The 27,559-nt window shown below is 44.4% G+C and overlaps 1 protein-coding gene across 3 annotated transcripts in view; it reads left to right on the plus strand.

The window, feature by feature from the left end:
• The window catches only part of tmem181 (transmembrane protein 181), a 148,044-nt gene that overhangs the window by 48,606 nt on the left and 71,879 nt on the right, over positions 1–27,559 (plus strand). For all 3 annotated transcript variants that reach the window (XM_078556831.1, XM_078556830.1, XM_078556829.1), the window contains one exon: positions 27,364–27,425. In XM_078556831.1, coding sequence (XP_078412957.1) covers positions 27,364–27,425 — 62 coding nt within the window. The remainder of the gene's footprint in view (positions 1–27,363; positions 27,426–27,559) is intronic.

The following is a 27,559-nucleotide window of genomic DNA, read 5'->3' on the forward strand; positions in this document are numbered from 1 at the left end:
ACGCTATCTCTCTGTTTTCATCTCAAAGTAGTACATCAAAGCACCCAGACTAACTGGCTTTAATCCAATTAAGACATACCCGCAGACCAAACCTCTTTGTTAAAAAAAATTTCCAAAATATTATATACATTAATAGCGTCATAACACATCCCAATGTAGAGGAGACCGCATTGGGAGCAGCGAATGCAGTAGATCAAATTGAAGGAGATGCAAGTGAAGTGCTACTTCACCTGAAAGGAGTGTTTGGGCCCTTGGATAATGAGGAGGGAGGAGGTAAAGGGGCAGGTGTTGCAACTTCTGCCGTTGCACGGGAAGGGGATGAAGTGTTGGGGGTAGCGGAGTGGATCAGGGTTTCTAAATTACAAAAATAAATTGTTTCTCGATGTTGTGTGACACTGGGCCAGGCCCTTTCTGAATTGACCTTCTGCCCCTCGATGTTGTCACGCGAGTATGAGTGCATGAATCCTGAGCCTGGGAGTAAGCTGGGCACAGCCGCACAGCGGTGTAGTGGTAAAATCTGCAATTAAAAGCTTAGTGACCATGAAACTATTGTCGATTTTTGTAAAAACCCATGGAGTCGTTTAGGGGACTGACACCAACGCACGAGGGCGAGAGCATAGCCAAGGGTGGATATGGACTACATCATTGAGAATGCACCCTGGCTATCAAAACATGGACTCGTTCGTGGTCTCGCTCCAGGACAATCGGATCTAGGGCGTTGGAACTTTGCTTCTGAGTGGAGTGCCCGCCATGCAGCTTGTTTGAGAGCATTGAGGAGAGATAGCCACTTGAGAGGGACAGTGCTGCTTGAGCCCCCTCCCACACACACACACACACACACACACACAAACACCTTGCCCCGGGCACTGCCACCTAGAACAACAGCAGCAGACACTTATGAGAAAAGTTATTACTCATGGATTAAAAGGGACAGTAGAAACGTGGATACAAAATTGGCTGAGTAATAGGAAGCAGAGAGTAATGGTCAATGGGTATTTTTCAGGCTGGAGGAAGGTTTCTAGTGGAGTTCCCCAGGGGTCGTTATTGGGACCCTTGCTTTTCCTGATATATATTAATGATCTAGATCTTGGTGTGCAGGGGACAATTTCAAAGTTTGCGGATGATACAAAGCTTGGGAGTGTTGTGAACTGTGAGCAGGACAGTGTGGAACTTCTAGAGGACATAGACAAGTTGGTGCAGTGGGCAGATAGGTAGCAGATGAAGTTCAATGCAGAGAACTGTGAGGTGATGCATTTTAGTAGGAAGAACATGGATAGACAATATAAAACAAGGGGTGAATTTTTGAAGTGGGGCAGGAACAGAAAGACCTGGGTGTATATGTGCATTGATCATTGAAGGTGGCAGGACAGGTGGAGAGAGCAGTTAGTAAGGCATATGGTATCCTGGGCTTTATTAACAGGGACATAGAGTACAACAGCAGGGAGGCTATGCTGAATTTATATGAGACACTCGTTAGACCTCAGCTGGAGTATTGTGTACAGTTCTCAGTGCCACACTACAGGAAGGATGTGAACACATTGGAGAGAGTGCAGAAGAGGTTTACAAGAATGGTTCCAGGGATGAGAAACTTCAGCTATGAGGATAGATTGGAGAGTTTGGTACTGTTCTTGGAGAGAAGGTGGCTAAGAGGAGTTTTGATCGAGATGTTCAAAATCATGGGGGGGGCGCTGGACAGAGTAGATAGGGAGAAGCTGTTCCTGCTTGTAAAAATATCAAAATGAGAGGGCACAGATTTAAAGTGATTTGCAAAGGAAGCAAATGTGACGTGCGAAAAACCTTTTTCACACAAGTAGTTTGGGCCTGGAATGCACTGCGTGGAAGTTTGGTGGAGACAGGTTCAATAGAGGCATTCAAGAGGGCACTAGATGATTAATTGAATACAAACAATGTGCAGGGGTATGGGAAAAAGGCAGGGCAATGGCACTAGGTCATAATGCTCATTTGGAGAGCTGGTGCAGACACGATGGGCCAAATGGCGGCCTCCTGTGTCATCAAAGTTCTGTGATTCTGTGACACATGAGAACACCGCTGCCTGCAGGTTCTTTCCAAGGCACACACTATCATTAAAAACCCATCTGGTTCACTAACATCCTTTCGGAAAGGAAATCTGTTGTCCTAACCTGTTCTGGCCTGCATGTGTATCCAGACCCACAGCAATGTGGTTAACTCTTAACTGGCCTCTGAAAAGGCCTAGTGAACCACTGAGTACAAACTGCCACAAAGTTAACAAAAAGGAATGAAACCAGTTGGGTCACCCAGCATCAACTTAGGCATAGGAGTAAACAGTACATCCAGCCCTGTCAACCCTGCAAAATCTTTCTTACTAACATCTGAGGGCTTGTGCCAAAATTGGGAGAGCTGTCCCACAGACTAGTCAAGCAACAGCCTGACAAAACCATACTCTCAGAATAGGATCATAGTAACATAAGAGCAGGAGTAGGCCATTTGGCTCTTCGAGCCTGCTCCATCATTCAACTGGATCATGGCTGATCTTCTCCCTAAACAGCAAATTCCCACACTATCCCCGTATCCACTGATGTCAGTGGTATCTAGAAATCTGTCGACTTCTGCTTTGAACATACTTTGAATGACTGAGCTTCCACAGGCCTCTGGGGTAGAGAATTCCAAAGATGCACCACCCTCTGACTGAAGAAATTCCTCCTCATCACGGCCTTATTCTAATACTGTGTCCTCTGGTTCTAGACGCCCCCAACTAGGGGGAAACGTCCTTCCTGCATCTACCCTATTGAGTGCTGTAAGAATTTTGTACACTTCAATGAGGTCACTTCTCATTCTTCTAAACTCTAGAGAATACAGACCCAGCCTCCTCAATCTCTCCTCATAGGGTAATCCCGCCATCCCAGGGATTAGTCTGGCGAACGTTTGTTGCACTCCCTCCGTTGCCAGTATACCCTTCCTAAGGTATGGCGACCAAAACTGCACACAATACTCTAAGGTTGGTCTCACCCAGGCTCTATTCAACTGCAGCAAGGCTTCCTTATTCCTGAACTCTTACCATCTTCCAATAAAGGCTAATGTATCATTTGCCTTCCTAATTGCCTGTTGCTTTCAGTTGTTAGCTTTCAGTGACTTAAGAACAAGAACTTTCAGGTCCCTTTGGACATCAACACTTCCCAAACTCTCCCCATTTAAGAAATACTCTGCATTTCTGTTTTTCCTACTTAACTTAATTAATTAACTTCATAGAAACACAGAAACTAGGGGAAAGGAGTAGGCCATCTGGCCCTTCAAGCCTGCTCCACCATTCAATATGATCATGGCTGATCCTCTATCTCGATGCCATATTCCCGCTTTTTCTCCATTCCCCTTGATGCCTCTAATATCTAGAAAGTTATCAGTTTCTTTTTCGAATATACTCAGTGACCTGGCCTCCACAGCCTTCTGTGGTAGAGAATTCCACAGGTTGACCACCCTCTGGGTGAAGAAATTTTTCCTCATCTCAGCCCTAAATAGACTGTCCTGTACCTTGAGACTGTGGCTCCTGGTTCTAGACTCCCCATCCAGGGAAACATCCTTCCTGCATCCAGTATGTCTAGCCCTGTTAGAATTTTATATGTTTTAATCAGATCCCCTCTCATTCTTCTAAACTCAAGTGAATACAGGCCTAGTCAATCCGATCTGTCATCATCAGGTCAGACCTGCCATACCCGGTATCAGCCTAGTGAACCTTCACTGCACTCCCTCTATGGCAAGTATATCCTTTCTTTGGTAGGGAGGCCAAAACTGCACACAATACTCCAGATGTGATCTCACCAAGGCCCTGTACAATTGCAGTAAGACATCCTTACTCCTGAACTCAAATCCTCTTGCAATGGAGGCCAACAAACCATTTGCTTTCCTAATTGCTTGCTGCACCTGCCTATCTACCTTAATTGACAAATGTACAAGGATACCCAGATTCCTTTGTACATCCACATTTCCCAATATATCACCATTTAAGTAATACTCTGCCTTTCTGTTTTTCACACCAAAGCGTATAACTTCACATTTATCCACGTTATACTGCATCTGCCATGTGTTTGCCCACACACGCAACTTGTCTAAATTGTCCTAAAGCCTCCTTGCATCCTCCTCAACCCCGCCCAGTTTTTTGTCAGCAAACTTGGAAATATTTCATTTGGTTTTCTCATCCAAGTCATTTATATATATTGTGAATAGCTGGGGCCCAAGCACTGATCCCTGCAGTACACCACTAGTCACCGCCTGCCACCCAGAAAAAGACCCATTTATTCCCACACTCTGTTTCCGGTCTATCAACCAATTCTCAATCCATGGCAGTATATTACCCCCAATCCCATGTGCTTTAATTTTGCCCAGAAGCCTCTTATGTGGGAACTTATCAAAAGCCTTCTTGAAATCCAGACACACCACATTTACTGGTTCTCCCTTACCTATTCTACTAGTTACATCCTCAAAAACCTCCAGTAGATTAGTTAAGCATGATTTCCCTTTCATAAACCCATGCTGACTTTGTCTAATCCTGTTAATGCTTTCCAAGTGCCACCCACCAATCTGTAGGAACTGCTCCAGAGCCTATAGAATTTTGGAAGATGACCACCAATGCATCCAATATTTCCAGGGCCACATACTTTAGTACTCTGGGATGTAGATTATCAGGCCCTGGGAATTTTTCAGCCTTTAACCCCATTAATTTCTCTAGCACCATTTTTTTTTACGAATATTGATTTTCTTCAATTCCTCCCTCTCACTAAACCCTGGGTTCCCTAACATTTCTGGGAAATTATTTTTGTCCAAAATATATGTTCAATTCTTCTGCCATTTCTTTGTTCCCCATTATAATTTCCCCCGTTTCTGACTGTAAGGGACCTATGTTTGTCTTCGCTAACCTTTTTCTCTTCATATATTTATAGAAGCTTTTACAGTCAGTTTTTATGTTCCTTGCAAGTTTACTCTCATACTCCATTTCCCCCTTTATCAATCTTTTTGTCCACTTTTGCTGAATTCTAAATGGCTCCCAATCCTCAGGCTTGCTGCTTTTTCTGGCAATTTTATGTCTCCTCTTTGGATCTGATATTATCCCTAATTCCTTTGATAAGCCATGGTTAAGCCACTTTTCCTGTTTTAATTTTGCACCAGAGAGGAATGGATAATCGTTGTAATTCATGCATACGTTCCTTAAATGTTAGCTATTGCCTATCCATTGTCAACCCTTTTAGTAAGGTTCCCCAATCTGTCATTGCCAATTCACGCCTCATACCCTCATAGTTCCCCTTATTTAGATTCAGGACCCTAGTTTCGGATTCAACTTTTTCACTCTCCATCCTGATGAACAATTCTATCATTTTATGGTCGCTCTTTCTCAAAGGCTCTTCCACAACAAGATTGTTGATTAATCCTTTCTCATTGCACAAAGCCCAGTCTTGGATAGCCTGCTCTCTAGTTGGCTCCTTTTTGGTCTAAAAAAACCATCACGCACACACTCCGAGAAATCCTCCTCCACAGTATTATTGCTAGTTTGGTTTGTCCAATCTATATGTAGATTAAAGTCACCCATGATTACAGTTGTACCCTTATTGCATCTCCATCACTGTTTGGGGGCCTATAGACAACCCCCACCAACGTTTTCTGCCACTTGGTGTTTCTTATCTCCACGTTTTTCCACATTATGTTCCATCTGCCATGTCAATTCACTTAGCCTGTCTAAATCCCCCTGAAGCTTCTTTGCATCCTCCTCACAACTCGTATTCCCACCAAGTTTTGCGTCATCAGCAACATCGGAAATATTACATTTAGGAGAGAATTTTCTCCCTGTTGTGGGGGCGGGGGGGGGCTGAGTGGGAGCGAGCACGGGCACGGGCAGGCGCGCAACTGATCGCCGCCATTTTACGTGGGCGGGCTAATTAAGGCCCGCCCAGTGTGATGCGCACCTGGAAGCGTCCAGCGCTGCCTGTGTGGGCCGGGGGGCAGAGGGAGAGTCAGGACAGCATGTGCGTGAAAGAGCGCAGAAATCTCCCTGAGGCACAGAGCTGCCTCAAGGAAATTAATTACATTATCAAAAATTGAAAAAAAGAATAAATAAAATTATTCAGACATGTCCCCTCATGTGACATTGTCACATGAGCTGGGGCATGTTTATGAATTTTCTTGAAACATTTTATTGAATTAATGAGCCCTTCATGAAACCACATCCCGCCCGTGGATGAGGTGCCATGAAAAATGTGAAGGCCACCTGGGCTCTTCGCCTGCCTGCCAGCCTTAAGGTTGGACGGGCAGCCCTGACAATTACTTAAATTAACAGGCCTTTGACATTTCAGTGGGTGTGCAGCCGACTCCGGTACGCATCTGCCGAACTGTAGATAGGAACAACGCATGGTGACATCGGGACGCATGCCTGATGTCATCGCGTGTCATTTTACACGTCGGCATTTTACACGCCGAACAGAAGATTCTGGCCTTAGCCACCACATCCAAATCGCTAATATAGATTGTGAATAGCTGGGGCCCAAGCACTGATCCTTACAGTACCCCACTAGTCACAGCCTGCCAACCTGAGAATGATCCATTTATCTCTACTCTGTTTTCTGTCCATTAGCCAATTCTTAATCTATGCCAGTATATTACCACCAATCCCATGTGCCAGTTGCATCCTTAAACTCCCAACATGATTTCCCTTTCATAAATCCATGTTGACTCTCCCCACTTGTACCGATACTTTCAAAGTGCCAAGTTATCATATCCTTTCTAATAGATTCTAGCATTTTCCCTACTACTGATGTCAGGCTAACAGGTCTGTCGTTCCCCTTTTTCTCTCCTTCCTTTCTTAAATAGTAGGGTTACATTTGCTAGCCTCCGATCCACAAGCACCATTCCAGAATCGATAGAATTTTGAAAGATGATCACCAATGTATCCACCATCTCCACAGCCACCTCTTTCAACACTCTGGGATGCAGATCATCAGACCCAGGAGATTTATCAGCTTTCAGCCCCATTAGTTTCTTCAGCACTACTTTTTTTTACTAATACTAATTTCTTGCTGGTCCTCAATCTCAGTCCCAGTCCCTTGGCTCCCAATATTTCAGGGAAGGTTTTTGTATCTTCCTCCATGAAGACAGACATAAAGTATTTGTTTAGTTTTTCTGCCTTTCCTTATTCCCCATTATAAATCCTCCATTCTCTAACTAATGTGCCCACATTTGTCTTTACTAACCTTTTCCTTTTTACATACTTATAGAAGCTTTTATAATCCATTTTTATGTTCCTTGCTAGTTTACTTTCATATTCAATTTTCTCTTTCTTTATCAATTTCTTGGTTCTCCTTTGCTGAATTTTAAAATGCTACCAATCCTCAGGCTTACTATTTTTTTCGTCAATTTTTTATGCCTCTTCCTTTGATCTAATAGAAACTTTAACTGCTCTTGTTAGCCAAGGTTGGATCACTTTTCTTGCTAGCTTTTTGTGCCTTAAAGGAATAAAAATTTGTTGGAAACTATGTATCAATTCTTTAAATACTAGCTATTGTCCGTCTACTGTCATATCTTTTAATGTTGTAGATTGGGGAACCTCAGCCAACTTGCCCCTCTTACCTTTGTAGTTTCCTTTGTTTAGGTCAAGGATCCTAGTTTCGATTTGAACTACATCATTTTCAAACTTCATGTAAAATTCCATCATCATCTGGCCATTCTTTCCCAAAGACTCCTTTACAACGAGATTATTAATTAGTCCTTTCTCATCGCACAATACTAGATCTAAAATAGCCCGTTCCTCGACTACAGCTCCTCACACCCTGCTTCCTGTAAGGACTCCATTCCATTCTCTGAGTTCCTTTGTCTCCTTCGCATCTGTTCTGATGATGCCACTTTCCAAAACGGTGCTTCTGGCATGTCTTCTTTCTTCCTTAACTGAGGTTTCCCCCCACCACTGTGGTTGACAGGGCCCTCAGCCATGTCTGACCCACCTCTCGCACCTCTGCCCTCACACCTTCCCCTCCCTCCCAGAACCATGATAGGGTCCCCCTTGTCCTCGCTTTTCACCCCACCAGCTTCCGCATTCAAAGGATCATCCTCTGCCATTTCTGCCATCGGCAGCATGATGCCGCCACCAAACACATCTTTCCCTCATGCCCCGTCAGCATTCCATAGGGAACGTTCCCTCTGGGACAGCCTGGTCCACTCCTCAATCACCCGCAACACCTCATCCCCTTCCCAAGGCACCTTCCCATGCCATCGCAGAAGGTGCAACGCCTGCCCTTTTACCTCCGGTCTGTCTGCAAGGATGACCCAGACCTTCCGGTTGCTTGCCATTTCAGTACACCATCCTGCTCTCATACCCACGTGTCTGTCCTTGGCCTGCTACAATGTTCCAGTGAAGCCCAACGCAAACTGGAGGAACAGCACCTCATCTTCCGATTAGGCACCTTACAGCTTTCTGGACTTAACATTGAGTTCAACAACTTCAGAAAATGAACTCCCTCTTCCATCCTCACCTTTTTTTATTCTCTTTCTTCTACATTCATTTTTATTTTTATCCACTTATTTTATTTTAATTTATTTATCTGTAGTTTTATCCCCTTTTTTATCCCATTTTCTATCCTTTATTTTACCCACCACCCTCCCCCCAACCCTATCTCCTACAGGACCATCTGTCACTTGTTCCATGTTGTTCTTTCATGCAACGCTACCCTTGGTCTGCTATAATCACATTCTGCTTTCTTATCTTTATGCCACTATTAGCACCTTTTTTAGCACTAACCATTACTAACCACTACCATTAACAATCCCTTTGTCCTTTAGTTCATGACATCTTTGTCAATCCCTCCTTCGTCCCCACCTATCGCTGGCCTTCTATCCAGCTCCACCTGCCCCAACCCCTTGAACAGTATAAATTTCATCACATTTCCACTTCTCTTCAGCTCTGAAGAAGGGCCATATGGACTCAATGTTAACTTTGTTTTTCTCTCTTCGCAGATGCTGTCAGACCTGCTGAGCTTTTCCAGTATTTTCTGTTTTTGTTTCAGATTTCCAGCATCCGCAGTATTTTGTTTTTTGCTCATTCTCTCGTTGGTTCTTCAATATACTGTTCTAGAAAACCATCACATATACCTTCTAGGAATTAGTCCTCCTTTGCATTTGTGCTAATTAGATTTACCCAGTCCATATGTAGATTGAAGTCCCCCATATTTACTATATTACCCTTGTTACATGCACCTTTAATTTCCTGATTTAAATACCGTACCCTATGTTATCACTACTATTTGGCAGCTAATAAACAACTCCTACCAAAGTTTGCTGCTCCTTGCTGTTTCTTAGCTGCACCCAAACTGACTCTACATCTTGATTTTCCAATCTAAGGTCCTTTCTCACTAATTATTGATTTCATCCTTTATTAACAGAGCGACATCACCTCCTTTTGCTTTTTTGCACATCCTTCCTAAATGTCAAATACTCATGAACTTTCAGTTCCCAACCTTGGTCACTTTGTAGCCACACCTTAATGGCAATTAGGTCGTATCTGTTTACTTCTATTTGTGCCATCAATTCATCTACCTTGTTGTGAACGCTACATGCATTCAGATACAGTGCCTTTAATTCAGCCTTCTTATTTTCACAATCTCTAGCCTTAACTGCTGGTGTGCTCTTATGTTTGTATGCTCTGTCCCTTCCTGCCATGCTCTGATAACAATTTACCTCTTTGCTATCCTGTTCGCTTACCTTCTCCTCTCTCTTTAGTTTATCACATCTTCCCTATTTAGTTTAAAGCCCTCTGTACTTCCCAAGTTACATGGCTTGCCAGAACACTGGTCCCAGGACGGTTGAGCTGAATCCCAATACAGCCCCCACTTTCCCCAATACTGTGCCAGTGCCCCAGGAATTGAAACCCAATACGACCACACCGATCTTTGAGCCACGCATTTAACTCTGTAATCTTATTTACTCTACATCAATTTGCTTGTGGCTCAGGTAATAATCCAGAGATTATTACTTTTGAGGTTCTGCTTTATAATTTAGCACCTAGCTGCTCATACTCTCTAGGGACCTCCTTCCTAGTCCAACCTGTATGTTGGTACCTACGTGGACCACAACTACTGTGTTGACTCTGTCTTTGAGTACATCTGACGTACGGACAAACAAATCTTACTACTGGTAGCTTGTTTTAAGTCGACTTTATTATATCACACAGATTTACTTAAAAACACTTTACCAAAATAACTCTAAAAGCTTACACAGTTTGGAATGTAATGATACTACCCATTCAAGGAGAGATGATCAGTGTTTGGCTTGGCATTAGATCTTATCACTGAGTCACTGACTCAAGGTCCACTTTGTGAGGGTTGTTCCTGCAGGTCTTCACTGTCAATGTCTCCGAAGTTCCTCCTTTTATACAGTTGCACCCAGCATTGAGAACGTTCTTAATCACATACTCATGTGAATCGTGGTCATCCGTTTACTTAGCGATAAATGTAAAACAGGTTACATCTGTTACATTGTTCCTTGTGATTAAGTTAGTTTCTCATTTGTGTTGATTCATCCAGTGGCGGGTGGAGGTGGTACCTTCTGTTCCCAGCAATCAACCGTCCCTTCTCCTTTTGCTGATCATTTCCATTCCTGTGCACTACTTCTACATTGACATCCTTTACCATCATGCTCCATGAATATTGCAGCTTGCTTAGCCTTTCCGGCTACCGTCCCCCCTTTGATCCATTGGAAGGGTACTGCAAATGGATCACTGATATACACCTCTGAATAGGCAGTATCATCACCCTCCAAACTGTGCATGGTACATGGATGGTTTACAACAGTTACATGATTCACAGCTATTTATCGATAGACCAGACATTTCATTAATCAATCGCTCCCTTTTCCGCACGTATAATTTCATATCTAACTTCCTTTCCATTTCAATTTTCCACCGTTTGAGCATTAGTACAACGTACATTAAATATATCAAAGTACAAAATATCAAGGTTACAGCCCCGTGAGAAATAATTCTTACCCATGGACGAATCTGTACATTTGTCCCCCAATCCCAAATATCATCCCACCAATTACTCTCCTTAGTAATGCTAATATCCTTAGCTATTCCTGCGATATTTTGTTCAATTTCTAGGTAGGTCGCAAAGGTTTTAGTTAACTCCTCCTTTATTCTCGTCAAATGTTCGGGCAATAACTTGATTTCTGTCAAATAGCTTTCCTTATAATTTTCCCTTTTATTTCTTCTGTTACATTCACATCAATTCCTTGTCTTTTATGAATGTCTACTAACTCGATCCGCCCTATTCTGGTTGGGACTTCTGGTTGCAAACAGAAGGTGGCCCCATTAATAGGTGCCCATTTTGAAATATTGTTTCTTTGATGGTCACACAGTACACTCTTCTGCCCATGTATCTTATTCGGGTGGTACTACCTATTGTCCTTCTCGCTTCCAAAGTGCAATTCACCTTTCCTTTTGCTTTAAATCCACACAGGGCTTGCTCATTCGGAACTGTGGCTGGACTGCTTTTTGTACTCTGGGTAAAATTGTGACACAGGTGTGTGTTGTTCCATGTAATTAAGCAGAAAGGGTTTCCTAGGCCATTCTGAGTGTCAATATAGGTAATGTTTGGGCTCAACTGTAAAGTACTGGGCTCAACACACACACAAAACATACAGGGGTACTTTTTTCATTCACCATTAATTTCGATCCACGGTCAGTTCCCAGTCCCTTCCAGTATAAGTTCATGGATTCTTCTTCCCCATTTTGACTGCGGCGGCCATTTGTGCAGCCTGGACATTGTCCAATAACTGTTGCATGGCTTTTCCTTGACTGAGAGCTGTCAGTTCAGGTTCGGGAGGTCGAGTCCCAGGAGGGCTTCAGTTCCTCTCGTGGGACATCCTGTCTTGGGTAAAACCTGTTGAGCTCGATACCGTGTTGCGTACCAGCATTAGGACAAAGGGTAGGACCAGATTCCAGGTGGAATTGTTCTGTTGGTTGGTTTTCTGGCTCATGCCTTTCAGGGTTCTATTCATCCTCTCTACTATACCACTAGCTTGCGGATGGTAAGCTATATGGAATTTCTGATTTATTCCCAATAAGGCCATTACATTGTGCATGACCTGGGCAGTAAAATGGGTACCCTGGTCGGACTCAATACTATGTGGGAGTCCCCATCTGGTGAATACTTGCTGCACCAATATGTCGGCAGTTAATTTAGCTGTATTAGTCCTAGTGGGAAATGCTTCAACCCACTTGCTAAAGGTGTCAATGATTACCAGGATATATTTATACCCCGATATAAAAACAAAAAGCTAAAAGCTACTGCGGATGCTGGAAATCAAAACAAAAACAGAATTACCTGGAAAAACTCAGCAGGTCTGGCAGCATCGGTGGAGAAGAAATCAGTTAACGTTTCGAGTCCTCATGACCCTTCGGCAGAACTGAGTATAGTTAGGAGAGAGGTGAAATATAAGCTGGTCTAAGTGGGGGGACGGGGGGAGTGAGAAGTTGAGGGTGGGGTGATTGTGGGGATAAGCAAGCAGTGATAGGAGCAGATAATCAAAAGATGTCACAGACAAAAGGATCAAAGAGGTGTTGAAGGTGGTGATATTATCTAAGAAAAGTGCTAATTAAGAACTGAAGGCAGGATACTCAAGGTACAGCTCTAGTGGGGGGGGGGGGGTGGAAAGACTAACAAAGTTTTAGATTTAAAAATAATGGAAATAGGTGGGAAAAGAAGAATCTATATAAATTATTGAAAAAAAAAGGGAGGGGGGAGAAACGGGGTGGGGATGGGGGGAGGGGGAGTTTAAGATCTAAAGTTGTTGAATTCAATATTCAGCCCGGAAGGCTGTAAAGTGCCTAGTCGGAAGATGAGGTGCTGTTCCTCCAGTTTGCGTTGGGCTTCACTGGAACAATGCAGCAAGCCAAGGACAGACATGTGGGCAAGAGAACAGGGTGGAGTGTTAAAATGGCAAGCGACAGGGAGGTTTGGGTCTTTCTTGCGGACAGACCGCAGGTGCAGAAAAAACGCAAACTGGGCGACCGCTTTGCAAAAAAACGCAAACTGGGCGACCGCTTTGCAGATAAACGCAAACTGGGCGACCGCTTTGCAGAACACAGATAATATCACCACCTTCAACACCTCTTTGATCCTTTTGTCTGTGACATCTTTTGATTATCTGCTCCTATCACTGCTTGCTTATCCCCACAATCACCCCACCCTCAACTTCTCTCTCCCCCCGCCCCTCCCACCTTAGACCAGCTTATATTTCACCTCTCTCCTAACTATACTCAGTTCTGCCGAAGGGTCATGAGGACTCGAAACGTTAACTGATTTCTTCTCCACCGATGCTGCCAGACCTGCTGAGTTTTTCCAGGTAATTCTGTTTATATTTATACCCCTCCTTGCATGGCAGCAGAGGGCCTATATAGTCTATTTGCAAATTCGTCCAGGATCCATTTACTGGTCTAGTGTGTCTAAGTTCTCCCTTGTTAGCATGATCGTCAGAGTTATTTTGGGCACACACCAAACAATTGTCCATATAGTGTTTTACGTCCCTGTCTACATTGGGCCACCAACACAAGCTTTTAATTTGCTCGGTGGTTGTTTCCTTGGTGCCCCTGAATATCATGGCATTGGTATATTACCTGGTTGCAGTCTTGGGTTGGTACCACGTACTGTCCATCCTTAAGGACGAGTCCGTCCTTGATTTGTATCTTAGCTTTCCACTTGTTATATGCCGTGGGGTATACTCCATCTCGGATTTGTTCTAAGTCATTATCCATTCCTTGGGCCTGTATTAGGTTCTCAACTTTAGTCCGATTGACAATGACTGTGTTTGCTTGCTCACCTATTGGGGGTTGCCATGGTTCCCCTCTTCAGGCGCCTTGTTTTGCCAATTCATCTGCTCGTCTGTTCCCAGCAGGGGAAGATTTATGGTGAGCTTTCACTTTGATTATACCGTACTCCTACCCTTGCGCTGTTTGGACAATGGGCGTGGATGACAAAGGTTCACCGTCCGCTGATACAAAGCCTCTTGCTTCCCACAGGGGCACGAAATCAATTAAGCTGCTGCATACATACATGCTAATTCGGCATTCTGAGCGGTCATTTGAGCTGGCAGTTTTAAAGCTATCTCTGCTAGTGGTGTACCTTGGTAGTCTTCTGCATAGATGCCACATCCTGTCCTCCTAACTTCGTCTTCTATCATGGAGGACCCATCAACAAAAATTTTCAGGGTCTGACTAGTAATATCGCCCCCAAGCCCAGGCTTCCCCCCCTTTTTTTGGCACAAATGGTCCCTTGGGATCATTTGCTGTCAATACCTGACACTCATGCGGTTCACCTCTATAACTGAGGTTGTCAGCGAGAAAGGTGGGTGCTTTAATCCGTTTGGCTGCAATATCTCGACCCTGCAACATCAGAGCCCGTCGGGCTATACGATTTTGGCTAATGGTACTGCTCTTGATTCGTCCGTCCAGCAACAGCTGGATGGGTGTATGCTTTTTGAGGACTGTTGAGGGGTTCAGGCCAATTACGTACACGAAATGTTGTACCACCCAAAAGACCACCAGAAGCTGTCACTCACAGATAGAAAACCCTTATTCTACAGGGGTTAGGAGCTGGGATGCATACGCAACTGGTCCGAGTCTCCCACGGCGCTCCTTTAAGAGGACCGCCGAGATGGTATAGTCTGTTGCAGCAACCTCCAGAGCAAAGAGGAGTGCTGGGTCTGATACCTGCAAGGCCGGAGCCTTGGCCAGGGCTTGTTTTAGCCTTAGAATGGCCTGAGTGTGTTGTTCCGCCCACAGCCATGGGGCATCTTTCTTCAGAAGGTCTGACAGTGGGGCGGGTTTGGTGGCAAAACCATCGATATGGTTCCGGCAATATCCTACTAATCCCAAAAAAGGATCTGAGGGATTTCACATCCCTGGAGAGGGGTAGTTGTGATATTGCCTTGATACGTTTAGCCTCAATCTCTCGCTTCCCATAGGTTATCGTCGTTCCCAAATGCGTAACTTGAGATTTCATAATCTGGGCCTTTTTTTGGTTAACTTTAAGTCCCAAAGAGGTGAGGAGGGCTAACAATTCACTGAGGAGTTGGTGTCTGTTTGGAGGAGGAGACCATCAATGCATTGAATTAATCATTTGGGTCAAGTAAAGCTAGTGAGCCCCTGCGCTAATTTCTGATGGAAGGTCGAGGGGGAGTTATGAAACCCTTGAGGTAGACAGGTCCAAGTGTATTGTTGACCTTGAAATGTAAAAGCGAATTTGTATTTACGCTCCCTTTGCAAAGGAATGAACCAAAAACCATTACTAATATCCAGAACGGTAAAATATCGGGCTTGTGGAGCTTGTTTCATCATAGTCTCAGGGCTGGTTGCCACCGTATGCGCGGTCAGTGGGGTAGCCTTATTTAACTCCCGGTAGTCGATCGTTAGTCGCCAAGAGCCGCCTGGCTTCCTAACTGGCCAGACTGGTGAGTTGTTTGTTGATGCCACAGGGCACAACGCTCCCTGTTGTAACAGACTTGTTATTACCTTCAAAATTTCACTCCCTGCTTGCTTGGGGAACCTGCATTGTTTATGTGGTTTGGATTGGGGCCGTCTATGACCACGCCTATCATTCGACCGCAGTCATATTTATGGGTTGCAAAGGTGGATATATGCTTGACAATAAGTTTTTGTACCTCGGGATCATCAGACATGTCCATAGGTTTAACCCAAAGTTCCTTGACTGCTAATTCTCTCGGGGTACGGTGGGGATTTCCACCGACACCTCCGCTACTTCACCCATTTGCCAAATGCAGCAATTTACTGGATCAAATGACAAATTACACTTTCTCATTAGGTCAGAGCCGAGAATGTGCTTTGCTTCAGGGTTTAAATTCACTAATACTGCCAAGTGATAACAAGACAAATCCCCCAACCTGAATTCTATAGGGCTAGTCTCAAATCCCTTCTGTGAGTGTCCGATGAAACTACTCAAGATGATTGTTCTTTTAGTGCACCACGAGAATTCTGTTCCTTTGGATATATTAAGGGTGGCGCGGGAACCTCCAGTATCCCATAAAAGATTCGGCGGGGTGGCCTCCTACCTCACCTTCCACTAGAGGTCATCCTACACCATCCCACTTGGCACTACAAATCCATTCTGGAGAGGCCTGACACCATCATGCACTCGGACCTTGGTCCAGGCACTGAGGGTATAGGTGATTTCCTTGATTGGTGGGCCCGTCTTCAGCGACCATGTGCATTGGACTCCTCCCTTGGGGTCCTTCTAAGGGCAAGACCTGGTTCTGGCTAGGCCCCATCCCCTCCGGTCTCTGCCCTGCATTCCCTTGCATAGTGTCCAACCTGACCACAATTATAACATTGTCCCTGACTGCTTTGATTTCGCTGTCGTCGTCCTCTACCTTGATTCTGATCCTGACCGTGGTCCCCTCCCCATGGTAGTCACATATGTAGGCGGGGATCCCCGAGGAGAGTTTCCTCTTCCCCTGCCCTTACCCCATCCTTCATTTCTCCATATCAGACCTTGACTTTGATTTTTAACCTGGTTCATTCGCCCTTCTTTGTTCATTTTTGATTTCCCGATCTCCTGGACCTCCTTTTCCCAGGCTGTACCATATATCTCAATACCCAGGCTTCTGTCTGTAGGGTCAAATGCCTTGCACGCCTTTTTACTTCCCTCAGTGGAATGGGAAATTAGGGTTATGGTCCATCTAGTGGTGTGGGGTGCCTGCAAACCCTGTCTACTCAATCCTGGTCCGTATACTCCATTGAAGTGTGTCCATAGGCAGCTGGTGAAAGCCGTCGGGTGCCCCCCTTTATTTTGCCTACATTTATTTAGACTCTCAACTGGGTCCCCTTTGTCACTACCTACTGCCGCCAAAATGGCCTTCTTCATTTGTGGGAGAATCCCTCCCCCAGTGTTCTGAGGGTCTGGTAGCGCAGAGTGCACTGCAGGGATCAGACACATTAAGAGGAGTTTTTGCTCTTCCGCGTCGTCTAGGCCATGCAAGGCCCTCTGCTGATGTACGCGGTCAAAGAAATCGTGGGGGCGTCATCCGTACACTGGAACGGATTAATTTTCTTGGCTATTTCTGACAATTGAGCCACAGTGAAGGGCGTACTGTAGGTTATCGGCCCCTGTCCAGCAGCTGCTGCCGATCTCTTCGTTCCGTAGTGACTGGGTTCATGGGGTTAGGCTCTGGTGGCGCCAAGGGTATCTGACCCTCCGTCCAGGGAGGTGGAGGTTCCTAATCCCATGAGCCTTCTCCATCTTCTTCTCCATATTTGTGAGCTGCTTCTTCTAAATAACCCCAGTCAATGTTGTCATCGCCTCCAGTACTTCCTTCCAGCTCCATAGCTCCAAACGCGCACATTAGACTTTTCCGAACTGAGAGTTCTGATTTTAATTTGTCGGATTCCTGCTGACACTTGGTGTGGTCGACAGCTTGGTGTCTATCCTCTCTGCCTGACTTATGTAGAACCTTTACTAAACTAGCTAAACTGTAAGCTAGCGCATTTCTCGGTCATTTCTGCAATCGCCCTATGGGCGGTGTCACATTCTCTGGCGACCTGTTCCTTTTCCTGGTATGCCTTTTCACACTGCGCTTGGAACTGATTCATATGGATCTGATTTTTCTGTTTCTCATCCGACACTTCTTTCTGTAGCTCAACTACTGCTTACTTTGCAGCTTCTAGTTCTTGTTTTAGCCTTGTGTTTTCTATTTCCCTTTCACATAATTCTCTCATGCATCTGGCTATCGTTGTAGCCTTATTGAGCTTAGAGGCGCATTTTGCCTGTCCCTCTCTAGCCTCTTCCCAGTGCTTCTGTTCAGCGGGTCCCGGACCCTCCAATGCCTTATCAGCATATTGGACCCATTTGGGCCATTTGTGGTTTAGGTACTCCCGGAGCACCTTCTCCCATTCTGGCATTTTACTGGCCATTTTCCCTCCGTTTGTCCGCTACGTCGGTGTTTCGAGCACAGTAGTGACTTTAAGGTGATCACGTAACAGGGACCATCCAGGGACGCCAAAATGTTGACTCTGTCTTTGAGTACAACTGACGTACGGTCAAAGAAATCTTACTACCAATAGTTCGTTTTAAGTCGATTTCATTATATCACACAAACTTACTTAAAAGCACTTTACCAAAATAACTAAAATCATACCAAAGGATGTGATTGCACTGGAGGGGGTGCAGAAGAGATTCACCAGGATGTTGCCTGGGATGAAACGTTTAAGTTATGAAGAGAGGTTGGATAGACTTGGATTGTTTTCGTTGGAGCAGAGAAGACTGAGGGGCGACCTGATCGAGGTGTACAAGATTATGAGGGGCATAGACAGGGTGGATAGGGAGCAGCTGTTCCCCTTAGTTGAAGGGTCAGTTGAAAGTTCAAGGTGAGGGGCAGGAGGTTTAGGGGGATGTGAGGAAAAACTTTTTTACCCAGAGGGTGGTGACGGTCTGGAATGCACTGCCTGGGAGGGTGGTGGAGGCGGGTTGCCTCACATCCTTTAAAAAGTACCTGGATGAGCACTTGGCACGTCATAACATTCAAGGCAAATGGGATTAGGTAGGTAGGTCAGATGTTTCTTGATGGGCCGAAGGGCCTCTTCTGCACTGTGATTCTGTGAACTCTAAAAGCTTTGGAATGTAATGATACTACCCGTTCAGGGAGAGGTGATCAGCCTCTGGCTTGGCGATAGATCTTGTCGCTGAGCCCCTGACTCAGGGTCCACTTTGCGAGGATTGTTCCTGCAGGTCTTCGCTGTCAATGTCTCCGAAGTTCCTCCTTTTATACAGTTGCACCCAACATTGAGAACGTTCTTAATCACATACTCATGTGAATCGTGGTCATCTGTTTATTTAGCGATAAGCGTAAAACAGGTTACATCTGTTACATTGTTCCTTATGATTAAGTTAGTTTCTCATTTGTGTTGATTCATCCAGTGGGGGGGTGGTGAAGCTACAACATGGATGGTGATGCAGGTGTCTGGGGCGTTGGCTGTAAGGTATGTATGACTGTGTCAAGCTGTTGCATGGCTAGTCTGTTGGACAGTTCTCCCAATTTTTAAGCAAGTTCCCATTTGTTCGTAAGGATGACTTTGCATGGTTAACTGGGCAGGGTGTGATTTTTTTTGTTTCTGGTGCCTGGGTTAATGCTAGGTAGTCCATCTGGTTTTATTGTGCTGTAACTTCGAAGCTCCAGGGCGACGTATTTTGGGGATACCCCAAAGGTGCGCTGGGGAACCCCTGCCCAGAAGTTCCAAGGTAAGGATTGCATGGCAATTGCCTGGGAAGTGCAACCTTCCCATGGGCAATTGCCGTGCACTGGGAACCATCTGAAAATTGCGACTTAAGTTTTGGATGGTCCCAACTGTATTATATCAATAGTTACCCAGAAAAAGTTAGAATTAAAACCACTTCTAACTGCTGGGTAACTATTGTACAGACCCACACTGACCTCCCCCAACGGAATTCCCCTCACACCCCAAATCCCCAGAGGACTCCCACCACCCCTCAACTATTCCACCCCTCAACTATTTCCCCCCCCCCACCCCTCTCCCCCGCAACGGCATTACCCCCAAGGGCCTGACTCGGGGCAGTGGGGGAGGGTGCGGCAAAGGGCCTGGCCAGGTGTGGCCCAACCCAACTTTTGTTGCATATATTAAAAAAGAAGGGGTCGTGGCTTGCTTACTTACCTTTGACTCCACGGCCCTCTATGCTAGGGGGGGCATGCTACACTGCTCAGATCTCACCCGGCCCAAGTTGGAAAGTCAGATGAGATAGGATCGGCTGGATTTTCAGGTAAGAACTTTCAAGCAGAGTGGCAATCCGACTCAATTGCTGCTCCATCGAAAGTTACGGCCCATTAAACTGGAATTAAAATGGTCACAGCTGGAAAGAGGCCATTTGGCCTGCAAAGTCCACTCTGGTTCTCTGCAAGAACAATTCAGTAAGACCCACTCCTGCCCTTACCCTTTTACCCTGCACATTTTTATCTTCAGGCGCTTATCCAATTCCCTTATTGTATCTGCCTGCACCATCCTCTCAGGCAGTGAATTCCAGATTGTAGCCATTTGCTGCATAAAAATAAATGTTTTCTCATGTCACCTTTGGTCTTTAGCTCATCAACTTTAAACCTGACCCCTCACCAAAGGAAAAACAGTTCATCTCCATTTATTCTGTCTAGGCCCCTCATGGTTTTGAATGCTGGTATCAAATGTCCTCTCAACCTTCTCTTTTCTAAAGAGAACAGCCCCAGCTTTATCTATCTATCTTCGTAACTGAGCCCCTCATCCTTGGAATCATTCTCAAACTTTTTCCTGCATCTTCCCTAAAGTATGGAGAGAATTGGACACAATATTTCATCTGAGGCCAAAGCACTTCTTTTTATAAAAAAGCACCAAAACATTTGTACACCATTCCTCTATTTATAAAGCCCAGGATCTCATATCTTATGAGCCGCTTTCTCAGCTTGCCTTACCACCTTCAATGATTTATGGACATAAATCCTCAGCTTCCTGCACCCATTTTAAAATTGTGCGTTTTGGTTGAATTACCTCTTATTTTTCTATCGTAATGTGTCCCTTCATATTTCCCTGCATTAAATGTCATTGGCCATGTGTCTGCCCATTCCACCAGCCTGTCTGTGTCCTCTTGAAGTCTATCACCATACATACGAACTAGGAGCAGGAGTAGGCCACTCGACTCTTCGAGCCTGCTCCACCATTCAGTAAGATCACGGCTGATCTGACTGTAACCTCCTGCCTACCCCTGGTAGCCCTTCACTCCCTCGTTTAACAAGAATCTATCTACCCCTGCCTTGAAAACATACAAAGACTCTGCTTCCACTGCCTTTTGAGGAAGGGAGTTTCAAAGACTCACTACCCTCAAAAAATTTCACCTCACCTGTCTTAAATGGGCGACCCCTTATTTTTAAAAAGTGACCCCTAGTTCTAGATTCTCCCACAACAGGAAACATCCTCTCCACATTCACCCTGTCAAGACGCCTCAGGATCTCATATATTTCAATCAAGTCGCCTCTTACTTTTCTAAACTTCAGTGGATACAAGCCGAGCCTGTCCAATCCTTCCTCATAAGGTAACCTGCCCATTCATGGTATTAACTTAGTAAACCTTCTCTGAACTGCTTCTAATGCATTCACATCCTTGCTTTTAAATAAGGAGACCAATACTGTACACAATATTCTAGATGTGTCCTTTACAACTGAAACATAACCTCCCTAGTTTTGTATTTAATTCCCTTGCAATAAACTACAACATTCTATTAGATTTCCTAATTACTTGCTATACCTTCATATTGCTATACCTTTTGCGATTCCTACACCAGGACACCCAGATCCCTCAGAGCTCTGCAATTTCTAACCATTTAGACAACATGCTTCTTTTTCATTCCTCCTGCCAAAATGGACAATTTCACATTTTCCCACACTATACGCCTTTGGCTTAACCTATGTCCCCCTTATGCTGTCTTCACAACTTACTTTCCTACCTATTTTTGTATCATCAGGTAATTTACTAACTAAATCTTTGATCCCTTCACCAAGTTACTTATATAAATTGTAAAAAGTTGAGGGCCCAGCACTGATCCCTGTGGCACACCATTAATTACATCCTACCAACAAGAAAAATACCCATTTATGGCTATTCTCTGTTTCCTGTTAGCTAGCCAATCTTCTATCGAAGCCAATATGTTACCCCCATACCATGAGCTTTTATTTTCCCACAATAACCTTTGATGTGGCACCTTATCAAATGCCTCTTGGAAATCTAAGTACAGTACATCCACCAGTTCCCCTTTATCCACAGCACATGACTCCTCCAAAGAACTCCAATAAATTAGTTAAACCTGATTCCTTGGAGGTTCTTAATACTTCCAAGTTTTGTGTCATCTGAAAATTTTGAAATTGTGCCCTGCACAGCCTAGCCTAGGTCATTAATATATATTATGAAAAGCAGTGTTGCTAGTACTGACCTCTGGAAATCACCTCTATACCTACCTCCAGTCCAAAAAGTAATCGTTGGACAATACTGTTTTCTGTCACTCAGCCAACTTCATAACTATACTGCTACTGTCCCTCTTATTCCATGGGCCTCAACTTTTCCTGGAAAGCCTACTATATGGCATTTTATCAAAAGCCTTTTGGGCATCCATATACACCACATCAACTGAATAATCTCCATCAATTCCCTGTTATTTGATCAAAAAACTCAATGAAGTAGTTTCACTCTAAATTGTTCTTTGTCTTTTTCCATAGCTAATATAAACTTTAAAATACTATGATCACTATTTCCTAAATTTTTCTTAGAGTACACTTGATCCCAGTTCTCAGAATGCCCCCTTCCTCTTTGGTCAGAAATGTCCTGAGTAAAAAAATTCTCTTGAGCATACCTCAGAAATTCTTTTCCCTTTCTTCCCTGTACACTATTCCTATCCCAATTTATTTTGAGATAATAGAAGTTTCCCATTATCACTACTCTGTGGTTCTTGCACCTCCTGTTTTTCTTTTCCACTAGCTGGTGGCCAGTAGACTATACGTGGCCAATAGAATATACTCAGTAGTGTAATGGCACCTCCATTATTTCTTCACTCTAACCTAATACATTCCTGTCCTTGACCACTCCAGGACACCCGCTCTCTTCAACACCATAATATGTTCCTTGATCACTGCTGCCACCATCCTTTGCTTACCTATCCTTCCTGAGCGTCTTGTATCCAGGTATATCTAGTACAAAGTCCTGCCCCTCTTTCAGCCAGGTTTTCTTTATCATTGCACTATCATATTCTCTTGTAGAAATTTGTGTCTGCAGCTCACCCATCTTATTTACCATGCTTGGTGTATTTACCTACATGCACTGTAAACCTTTCTCTTAGTCCTACCCCATGTAATATCGTACTATTTCTTACTTTAGTACTAACTGTCTCATACAATGCTTTATCCACCTGTTTCTCCTTTCCAAAGCTATATCCTGGTTCTCATACTCCTGCCCAGCTTAAATGCTTCCCAACAGTACCAACAAACCACCACATAAGGACATTAATTGAAGCCCTGTTTAGATGGAAACTGTCTAACCTATACAGGTTCCAAATCCCTTAGAACTTGTCCTTATATCCCAGGAATCCAAAGTCTTGCCACCTGCACCATCTCTCGAGCCACACATTTAGTTTTGTTCTATTCTCTACTCACTAGTACGTGGCACTGGGAGTAACCCAGAGATTCCCATTTTTGAGGTTTTGCTTGCTAGTCTCCTTCCTTGTTCCTTAAAATCTGCCTGCAGGACCTCATACCTCTTTTTGCTCTGTCATTGTGTACAGATTATGGACCACGATCTCCGGCTGTTCACTCTTCCCCTCTCAGTGCTCAGCTGCCGCTCATGATGTTCATGACCCTGGCACCAGGGAGGGAACAGACATGCTGGATTCATACCTTTTGCCACAGAGGCACCAGTCTGTTCCTTAACTACAGAATCCCCTATCACTTTCCCAATCTTCCTCCTGCACCCCCCTACACAGCTAATCGATCCATTCTGCATATGACTGCAGCATTTTTAATCCCATGCTGTACCAGATTTGAAAGCCACTCTTGATCTCCTCAATTCTGCATATAAGAAACTTGGTCTGTCCTTGAATGTTGCCAAAACAAAACCCGTATATCAGCCCACACCTGGTCAGCCAAATTTCACCCTCCAAATATGTTGAAGGCAAGATTGTGGAATATGTTGAGCATTTCCTATACCTTGGCAATCACCTGTCTCAAAAGGCCACCATTGACAAAGAGATGTAGCACCGGATCAGCTGCACCATTCCGCCTTTTACAAACAATGGCTGTACGTGTTTGACAACAAAGACCTCCACAAGCCACCTGCACTGCAGGAATTCATCAAGGCCCCTTAGACAGCACCTTCCAAATTCATGACCACTACCACCTTGAAGGACAAGGGCAGCAGACAGATGGGAACACCACCACCTGGAAGTTCCCCTCCAGGTCACTCACCATCCTGACTTGGAAATATATCGCTGTTCCTTCACTGTTGCTGGGTCAAAATCCTGGAAGTCCCTTCCTAACAGCACTGTGGATGTACCTACACCACATGGACTGCAGCGGTTCAAGAAGGCAGCTCACCACCACCTTTTCAAAGGCAACTAGGATGGGCGATAAATGCTGGCCCAGCCTGCAAAGCCCACATGCCGTGAATGAATAATAAAAAAAAAAAGTCAACAGAAGTCCTAGTATATCGAGCAGTTGTCATTGCCACACTCCTGTACTGCAGTGAGACCTAGACTCCAGTTTGCGTTGGAGGAACAGCACCTGATCTTCCGACTAGGCACTTTACAGCCTTCCGGACTGAATATTAAGTTCAACAATTTTAGATCATGAGCTCTCCTCCGTCCCCACCCACTTTCCGATCCCCCCCCCTGCCCTTTTTCCAATAATTTATATAAATTTTTCTTTTCCCGCCTATTTCCATTATTTTTAAATGTATTATCTCTACCTTTTAGCCTTTTTCGATTCCTTCACCCCACCCCATCCCCACTAGGTCTATCTGTACCTTGCATGTCCTGCTTGCTACCCTTAATTAGCACATTCCTTAGATAATATCACCACCTTCAACACCTCTTTTTCCTTATGTCTGTGACATCTTTTGGTTATCTCCACCTATCACTGGCTCTACTTGTCCCACCCCCCCTTAAACCAGCTTATATTTCACCTCTCTCCTATTTTTATGTAGTTCTGTTGAAGGGTCATTCAGACTCGAAACGTTTACTGTGTTCCTCTCCGCAGATGCTGCCAGACCTGCTGAGTTTTTCCAGGTATTTTTTTTGTTTTGGATTTCCAGCATCCGCAGTTTTTTGCTTTTACCAAAACAAACACAGTCCCCTGCAGAGGCTGGAGTATGGGAAAGTTTCTTTTAAAAGAATAACATTCGAAAAGATCTCGACGCTGTTGACCTAACAGAATTCTGCTCACAATAGGTCTGGAAGTTCCTTCAGACAGAATTTTTGGTGAAACTGTGCTTGATGACTCTTATTTGTCACAACTTTGCAGACTTCCATTAAAACGGATGAGTTATCCTGATGAGACGTTTCTGGGGAAGGTTTAACACAACGTTGGAGCAGAGAGAGGGAAATAGAGAGTCTTTTCTTGCAGTCTGCTTCTAAAGCACCCCATACACACTGTGCCTGATAGTTTTAAAGATTAAGATAGTTAAAGAATACTTCCCTTAGACCAGGTATTTTTAACCAATCAGCAAGAGTCTTTAGCCTGGCAACAGCATCTCTTCCCACTCTAGGTGTTCTCCGCTGGACACCTATCTTGACCCGTGGTTTCTTAAGAATGGCATAGTCACAGCCCCAAATTAATATAGCAGACGTTTAAAAATAATTCGGGGGGGAGAATGTCCAACATTCAATGTCCTTCAAATTTTCCAAAAATGAGTTCCTCACACTAGGAGGCAGTTGATGAATAGAAAATAAATTTATGAAAAGGATAGTAATAAAGAAGACATACTAAAAAAACATCATAATTGAAAGTTGGTGAATCATCTGATTTGCTCACTATGGCAATTCTCATTGGATACAGGAGTATCCAATAGGACTGGAGGTTGCTAATCAGCTGTTCAAGAACGCGGAGAGGGATAAAGCAGGAAATTGCAGGCCAGTCAGCCTAACATAGGTGGTGAGAAAATTATTTGAAACCGTTGTTGGGGTGGAGGGCAGGCAGCCTGCGGGGGGAGTTTGGAGTTAGTATGGGAGGGATGGAATGGGAATGGGGATGGAACAGGTAGAAGGGTTGGGATTGGGGTAGCATGGGTGTGATATAAGATGGATGAAAGGAATGGGATGGATATGGCATGAGAGGGATGTAATGGCATTGGATGGGGATCTAAAGAAGTGCAGTTCCTTCGGGTAGTGTCCTAGGCCCAGTCATCTTCCATCAGTGACCTCGCTGCATCGTAAGGTCTTAAGTGGGGAAGTTCGCTGATGATTGCACATTGTTCACTACAATTTGCAATTCCTCAGATAGTGAAGTAGTCCATGTCCATATGCAGAAAGACCTCAATATCCAGATTTGGGCTGAAAAGTGGCAGGTAGCAATTGCACAAAACAAGTGCCAGGCAGTGACCATCTCCTTGACATTGAACAGTATTACATTGCTGAATTCCCCTAGCACCAACACTCTGGGGGTTATCATTGATCAGAAACTGAACTGGATCAGCTATATAAAACTGGCTACAAGAGCAGGTCAGAGGCTAGGTATTCTGCGGGGAGTAACTTGCCTCCTGACTGCCCAAAGCCTGTCCACCACAAGACACAAGTCAGGAGTGTGATGGAATACTCTCCACTTGCCTGGATGAGTGCAGCCCCAATAGTACTTGAAGTTCAACACCATCCAGGACAAAGCAACCCATTTTTTTGGCACCCCATCCACTACCTTCAACATTCACTCCATCACTGACACCCAGTGGCAGCAGTGTGTACCTTGCACAAGATGCACTTCATGAACTCACCAAACCTCCTTTGACACCACCTTCAAAACCTGCAATTTCTGCCACCTAGAAGGTCAAGGGCAGCAGATGCATGGGAACACTACCACTTGCATGTTCCCCTCCAAGCTGCACACTATCCTGACTTGGAACTATTTCGCTGTTCCTTCACTAACTCCAGGTCAGCATCCTGGAACTCCATTCATAACAACACTGGGTGTATCCACACCAAAAAGGCCTGCTACAGTTCCAAGAAGGTGAACCACCACCTTCTCAAGGGGAGTTATTGATGACCTTATATGCTGCCTTACCAGTGATGCTCATAACCTATAAAATAATATATTTTAAAAATTATGGTTTCAGTGGAAAACTTGGGTAATGTTGGTGGTGAAATGGAGCAGTGTGTTAGACACCAACTCTCTGCACAGGGTAGTAGGATTGAATTTTATGCGTCTGCTACTTGCTGCATTTGTTAGTGAAGAGTTGAGAAAAGAGACATGCTCTCGAAGTTTTTCATTTGCACTCATCAAGGCAGACGCATGAAGTATAAATTGTTGTTCCCTTTGAAATTTGGTGTTCTTGAGTCTCTCCAAGGGTGCAAGACGAAAAGCTTCAACAGCATGTTTCATTTCTCAGCAATGCTTCGTGCATTGAATCACCATTATCAACTCCAGTCGGGGGTAGAGGAGCTGGCTAGAATGCATTTGTTTCCACACAAAACAGGAGAAAAATTTATCCTAGCATATTCTCCTAAAATTGAGGCAGGTTGGGAAGAAAGGCATTAATCTCCCATATTGTTCACCACCCCTTCTCACCCCACCTGAGATATATGTGCTTTATTTCTCACGATCTATTCCTTCTGATTTCAGGTCCAGAAATTATTACATCCAGAGCATTGCCACCAATTTCACCCAAAGGCAAAGATAGTCTGGTAAGTGAGTACTGTGAAGCATTTATTTGTTTCATATAAGGTTTGGGGAATCTGCTAACTAGCTTTTACTGTTCTCCATTCTTTGCCCCAGTTTGCTTCTTGTTGGCAGGGTTAGTGTTTTGATAGGGGTCTCC

This window comes from Cetorhinus maximus, chromosome 14, assembly GCF_964194155.1.
Source record: "Cetorhinus maximus chromosome 14, sCetMax3.hap1.1, whole genome shotgun sequence".
Classification (NCBI taxonomy): Eukaryota; Metazoa; Chordata; class Chondrichthyes; order Lamniformes; family Cetorhinidae; genus Cetorhinus; species Cetorhinus maximus.